The 7443-nt window shown below is 34.4% G+C and overlaps 1 protein-coding gene across 1 annotated transcript; it reads left to right on the top strand.

Annotated features, from left to right (window-relative positions):
* The first annotated feature begins 3261 nt into the window (after positions 1-3261).
* On the top strand, positions 3262-7046 carry LOC140742338 (uncharacterized). Its single transcript, XM_073073246.1, has 2 exons — positions 3262-3592; positions 6259-7046. The coding sequence occupies exons 1-2, from the start codon at positions 3354-3356 to the stop codon at positions 6281-6283; spliced, it is 264 nt and encodes an 87-aa protein (XP_072929347.1). The 5' UTR covers positions 3262-3353; the 3' UTR covers positions 6284-7046.
* Positions 7047-7443: the final 397 nt, after the last annotated feature.

Below are 7443 nucleotides of genomic sequence, written 5' to 3'. Positions count from 1 at the left end.
TATATTAGTAAAGATTACTCACTCCTAACAAGAAAATGTACCCAGTTTTGAGAATTGAAATAGTTGCGTAAAAAAGTTTTGCCACGTCTCCTTGCTAAAATATCCCTAAAATATTTGAAATAATTATTTATTTATTATGTAAATTACGCAGTATTAGTTATTTATTCGTAATTATTCTCTAAAAATGTTTTTATTTGTCAATAATTCAAAAAAAGGACTTACTAATAAGCCGTTTGTGGCTTCTTTCAATTTCAAAGCGAACTAATCTATGAAAAAATATCATAAACTTTTTATTGACATTGGAAGTATGGACCGATTTATGATAAACACATCAGAATAGGGCTTTTGCACAACAACTGGGCTTCCTTATAATAAGGTTTAATTTGGTTTTGATTGATTATGTTAATAACATAAAGATATGAATTTATTACATTAATACGCATTTTAAATTATTCTACAAGACTTTTATTTCTTGGCTAAACTTCCTAGTCCATTTACTGCATTAGATCAACAGCTTCTGTATACATTTGGTGCTAGCCACATGTAGCTGTAGCAAGAGAAATGGGTCGACTCTTATAACGACTTAGAAAATCTTTATCATATGCATTTAAGATGTCTATGACGTTATTATCACCTTAGAACAGTAGCTGCTAACATCTCATCAAATTCAACTATGTATGCCTTTCCGTTGAACATTATAACAAGTATTACATTTAAACTTTTGTTTCAGCGTACTTCATCACCCTGGTCAATGGGACGCGGAGGCTCGTAATCGAGGATTACGTCTTCCACCGATCTACCCAAGGCAAGCTCTTCTCGACTACGATGAGGTGGCGTTGTTCAGCTAAGAATAGGGGGTGTCGAGCCGTTGCTACCGTGAAGGAAGGGAAGATAATCAAGTACACCGGCGAACACGGTCACGAGCCGCCATTAATTGATATGACAGTACATGGTGCTTATATTGTTAAGTACTAGTGTAAACACGGGTTTATTGGTGCATTTAATGGTATATCTACAGATAGTGTACGTTTCAGACACGGTCCGTGGTAATAAAAAAAATGTTTGTTCCTGTGGCACGTGGCCAAAATTCGTGCGCGTCAAAATTTTGTTTGAATAATTATGATCTTGTCTGATACGACGCCTTCGAAGTCGTCGTAGTCGTCGATCTATTTTTGTCCGACTACTGGGCACGGGTCTCCTCTCAGAATGAGAAGGATTAGGCCATAATCCACCGCACTGGCCAAGTGCGTATTGGCAGACTTCACACGCCTTTGAGAGCACCTTTTTAATCTCTCTCAGGATGATCTCCTTCACCGTTAAAACAAATGATAATTAATTTGTAATACGCACATAATCCTTGTTTTTCTCATTCTAAGAGGAGACTCGCGCCCAACAAGTAATGGTTTGATGATGATGATGACGCACATAACTTTGAAAAGTCATAGGGATTCAAACCTCAAACCTTGATCGAGAGGCCGATTTTCAACCACTAGGATATCACTGCTTACGTTCAATGTATGTAGATATAAATGTGGTCTTAATGTCTGGACTCTACATGTCGGAGAGAACGAATTAATTTTATTGCGTACAAGCGTTTGTGGCGCTGTACGTACATTAAAATGAATGTGTGCGTGAACTTTGTATGGAAAAGAATACGCTGGATTATTCTCGAGCCTACCGTCAGTCTAGACTATAATATTATTAGTAGTACGGGTTTTTTTAATCATTTATGTGTGCGGTTTGTGACATGCGGTTATGACAGAAGTATAGACCGGCCGACAACCCGCAGCCCGCGGGTCATGCTAGGACCTCTGTTTGCGGCCCGCGGTCCAAGTACTCATTACCCGCATTACTTCAAATTATACAGATAGATTGATATTAAATTTACGTTTGACGAGCATACATTTTTCTTCGTCTAATTTCAAAAATTTCAAAAACTAGAGAAACACATTCTCCTTGACAACATGTTTTTTCGGTAGAAGAATATGACGAAGTTGGATCTAAACAGAATGTTTTGTATCGTTGGTTACTGGCAAAATACGAATTGGTAGATTTTCACGTAAAAAGTTCTTAAAAGATTTTGTTAAGAACTCAGGGATGTAGGTTTCACCATAATAGCGTGGGATAATTAATTTCTAATACGCATATAAAAAAAAACAGAGACCTATCCTAGACCTCTTAATAAACTTGACCTTTCAAAGGGGAAGCATTTGAGAGGTCATGTTTTAAACACTAAGCTATATATAACTGTTCATCCATAATTGGACGTAGTTATGCAAAATGGATCCAACCCACAAAACCCGTTTTTTTAGTTACTATCAAATGAAATCTCCACATCGACTTTCGTATAGGCAAAAAATATTCGTACATGCATCGTACATTTTTTCTTTTGCAATATACAGATATCAGTGATACCAAACATAAATTAAGAAAGTTAATTAACTAATAACTTAACGTAACATTTACTAAAAGACCTATTTTCTCAAAAGCTAGTTTTTGTGGTTGGATCTATTTTGCATAACAACGTCCAATTATTAATGTATATTATAAATCTATATATCAAACCAGGATTGCGTCATGTGTTCTAGCGTGAACTAGACATAATTTAGTAGTAATTTGTTATTTTTTTACCATTGATAAATTAATTAGGGGGTTAATATAAGGGTTAGGTTGCACTTTTGCTACATCGGGTTTTACGTTTACAATGTTATTTTAATCGCTGAATTTTATTTGCGCACTTGTACAGTGCCTTATCAGTTGTAATTTATCGAGAGGCAATCAGAAATACATTTTTACATAAGTGGTGTTCATATGAGTAACATTAAAATTGTAACAGTATCCTACATGTAGTACTAATGTAATCCTATAATCGTTTTCGTGTAACAAGTTTTGGTAAATAAATAGTTATGGAGTAAATTATTTTTTAATTAGTAGTTATATGTAATAAATATAATAAATTGTGAAATGATTTTTATTGGGTCCGCAAATACTAATAACTACTCTGTATATACTAATAATAATGTATTTATTATGTATATACTCGTACTTATAAATATAGGCCATATTTTCAAAGTTAGAAGTTGATTTGAAGTAATTATTTAACTAACTGAGTAAATATTTAGTTAATTAACTAACTAAATTGGAGAGTTTAGACTTTTTGTAATCACAATTGTTCTGTGTTTACAAATATCTTTATACTTTTTTGAATTAACTTCATTATATTAATACTTTAAAGTAAGTACCAAGTATATAGTAGTATTTTTATTTCCTACTTTAGTTTTCTTACGTAAGTAGCGTTTGAAAAGTAGATATCAAATAGATGTGTCGTAGTTATCTTTTAGTGGAATATCTAAATGATTATTCTTGTTTCAGCCTGTTTCATAACTCTAAGGAACGGGTCCCAGCGACTTGTTGTGAACGAGTTCACGTTCCACCGGTCGTATGACAGGAAACATAGTGACGCGAGACGCTGGCGGTGCTCCGCCAGGCTGAAGGGCTGCAAGGTGTTCGCGATCCTCAACGGCAACGAGGATAGCATCGTGCGGCTCAGTGGGACACATAACCACGAGCCGCCGAAAATCCGAAGGCCGAGGTGCGATCACTTTGTGCTGACACATCGGAAGTATAAATAAGTTTGTCTGTTTCATCTTTGGGTCGTCTGATTTGCTTGGTAGTTTCAAAATACCGCTTGACAAGTGTATCATTTTTTTAAATATTGGGTATTTAAAGCTACCAAGCCTGTGTGGGTGATCTTACTGGTATAGATACCCATTTAAAAAATTAGTCAAAAACGTTTGAAAAATGTATCCATTTGCCATCCATGCTTTTGATGCTGTGCGCCAAGCGTCGAGTATCAAGCGTGTATGGGATGCTAGAGCCGGTGCCTAAATCTGGTGTACCCTTGAATACGAATAGTTTTCGGTAGTTCCGCTAGTTTTGACGTGTCGTCGTCGTGAAGCAATTACTGTCGTACTGCTGGGTAGGGATCCTCTCTGAGAGGAATATAAGGTCAAATCCACCGCGCTAGCCGAGTGACAATAGGTAGACTTCACACATATCCACCACTTAACGTCAGTTAGTTGCAAAGTCATTTGATGCTTCCAATATATTACAAAACTATATCTTTAAAAGTAGAGTTGTTATATCCGTAGATAAAAGATTTATTGTAATTCAAATTTATTAGAGTTAGTGTTAACAGTAATCAAATACTATAGAAATGGGTTTTTGAGTGTTACAAAATTCTGACGCATTTCCACGAAACAGCTGTGTTCCTTTTTGGAAAATCGTAAATATGGAAACGCACAGTTTTTCTTATTCTTATCCTAATATTATTATCGTACCGATAAAAAACGGAACTTTATAAATTAGTGGTATTACGTCAGTCTTAATACATATTCAAATAATACTTACATAGAGATGATATTGGTAATACATGTAGTAAGTAACGCATGTATTAATAATTGATGGGTCCAATTATTATCAACCAAAGACCGGTATTTGACAATTCCTTGATACTATTTCTATTTCTTGGTATTCCTGGAGCACTATGACATAGGGCTCTTCAAAAAGGCACAAAAAGATCTCCCCTTTAAAGCCGGCGACACATTGGTAACTCCTCTGGTGTTGAAAGTATCCATAGGCGGCGTTGACTATTTTCCATCAGTCTACTTTATCGTTGGGCTTTAATAAAAAAATCAAGTAAAAACTAGAAATTATCAAATTTCTTTGCAATTAAGTAATACCTAATCATTAAGAAGGTGCGTATGAAGTACTTGTCAAATATCGATCTCGGGTAGGCAAAACATTGGATATATTAATTATTAATAATTGCCGTAAGACTGCTTCATCAATAATTTCATCGTCAAAAATATTGTGTTCAAAAACGGTATATAGTTTCGATTACATACATTAGAGATACGCTATGATATACGAAATTTACGTACGCGTAATATAAATATCAACCTACCTAAAGGTAGACTAAATGTGGAAAATAGGGAGAGGAAAAATATAGAGCTGAATAATATAAATGGTATATCACCTCCTAAAAATAGTACCCACTTATTAAGGACATGAAATACTTCTTAATATAGTTGCGCCCGATACCTTCAGATATCGGGTCGAATATTGATGAAATTATTAAGTGGAATAATATGATAATATATGACAAGCGTTGAAGATAAGCTTAAAGTATAGAGTTTGCTGCGATGGTTAATATAAATGATATGAAATAATTGCCACCGAGTAAACTGCTTGTTTGCCTTTTAGAAGTAATCTAATATATACCTATTATAATGTTTCGGTCTCAGATCAGAAAAGACAGACTTCGCTTTTTGAACTAGATATTTGAAGCAAACTAAAATGTCGATGTCTTGCGTTATAAACGAATTACGCACAAAATAATTCAATCCAAAGAATCTCGGAGGGGTTGTGCCGTTCTATTGTGTATTGAAACGTTTGAAGAAAAAAATATGTGTTACAAAGCAAACATAATTCAACGTCATATTTACTCGTATTTATATGTCCACGACGACGTTAAAATTCCTCACACTTAAGTAAGAAGTACTCCAAAGCAACATTCGAGAGCGTTGTCTTTCTTTTTTTCGGTCTGAGGTAAGTAAAGAATCGATGTTCTGTATAAATACTCGTTAATCATAGCTCTTTAAAGTATTTGACATTTTTATGTAAAAGATTTTTTAAATAATCCTTATTATGTATTTTATAGTTCTATTATATTTAACAATAGATATTAATCATGATATAACCCTATTATAGTAAATTAAAACCGAATAAAAGTAGTACTGAGAATTCCACTGTTTTCTTAAGACTGTTTACGTTAATTTAAAGTCATTTCCATTAAGCTCCTTTGAAGGTCAAAACCTTTTTAGAGCTCAAGAAGGTCATAAATAAAAGTACCATAATATCTTATAAGCGCTAAGTAGGAATAAACCAAATATAAATAAGACCGCTCAATTTGATTTTGTGCAAAGAGTTACACTGCAATATTAAAATAAAAAGAATATAATATAATATAATTTAAATATTTCCCCAAATTTAGTTTATATCGAAAAAAAGTCGGTTAATTAATAGCTTTATTGTGATGGTATGTAATATGTATGTAAAAGATACATACATGTTATGTTAATAAAATTCCTAACAACGTTTGCGTAACACATATTATATTTTTAGTGACTCTAGTACCCGGCATTCATTTGTTCCTAAATCTGTAGTAATTTTAAATTTTATACTAACATCTTTCAGTGAAGCTGATCCAGGTACCAGGTAACAAGACGCTGCTGATGGTGAATGGCTACACGTTCCACAAGGACACCAATGTCCTCTCCCACGGCGAGACGAGATGGTTCTGCTCCTCCAGAAAAAAGAAGTGCAACGTATACGTCATACTCGATCAGTATGGTGCTCTCGTCTTAAAGACGTATAACGTACATAACCACTCACCACCCAATTATTTTGTGAAGGATGGCGTTTACCTCAAACTACCTAACCGCGAGATCTGAATTTGATGCTTCGAATTTAAGGAAGAAAATGCATTAGTAATCTTTAGAAGGTTGTAGCTGCTTGTGGTTCAACTTTGGCGGCACAACCGCTATACCTGTTTCTGTATAATAAAAGCAGTGATAAGCGCCGCTGTATTATGATTTTAAGGAAAACATACTTACCCGAGCCGTTCAAACTTAGTCCTCAAGGGTATCAACGCATCTGTGTCCGACCTCAGGTAGAAACCCAAATTCATCTGGATATGAATACAGATATAAAATACATGGACGCAGTAGAAATTGACTATGATTAAGCATGAAAATTAAACAATTCTATTGGTTTTCTAAATCCATAGCTTAGCTGCCTTCCACATGTCTAATGGCCTAAGTACCATAGCTCTAATACTCTGCAAATATTTCTTGGCCTCCATATTGGACGGATTTTATTCGGTCAATTCTCAAGAGGTCTGCTACCTCCGTTGACTTTAAGATCTCTCTCGCACATGGAATATGTTAATTATATGTATAAATATATATATACCCAAACCACGAGTTGTATAGTTTTACCTTACCTTAATATCGGAAGTAATAAAATAATGGGCGCCACATCAACATTATAATAATCACACATTATAATAGTCAACAATATAATAATGCCGATACCTTTTAAGGCTGTATTATGTATTGTTAGTCACATCACTACTGTAGATGGCCGGCACTAGCTGTCCTGTAGACAGATAGATTCGGCGCGCTTTTCGATGAAAAAAAAACAATATGGAGGATTCGTAAGTTAGTTGTACGTATAAAAAAATTAAATAGTTTTTTTCAAAGTTATCTATTAGATTTTTTGTCTAATATTTTAATAAATCTTATACTAAAATGTTGACATTCACCACCATTGCAGTTAAGACGATAACACTGCACAACGGGAAGCAGTTCCTGATGAAGA

Source organism: Epargyreus clarus, unplaced genomic scaffold, assembly GCF_041222505.1.
Source record: "Epargyreus clarus isolate Ecla_fem2 unplaced genomic scaffold, WU_Ecla_fem_2.2 ptg000005l, whole genome shotgun sequence".
Classification (NCBI taxonomy): Eukaryota; Metazoa; Arthropoda; class Insecta; order Lepidoptera; family Hesperiidae; genus Epargyreus; species Epargyreus clarus.
Note: the sequence above shows the minus strand (reverse complement) of the source record. Positions and strands in the feature narration are given on the sequence as shown.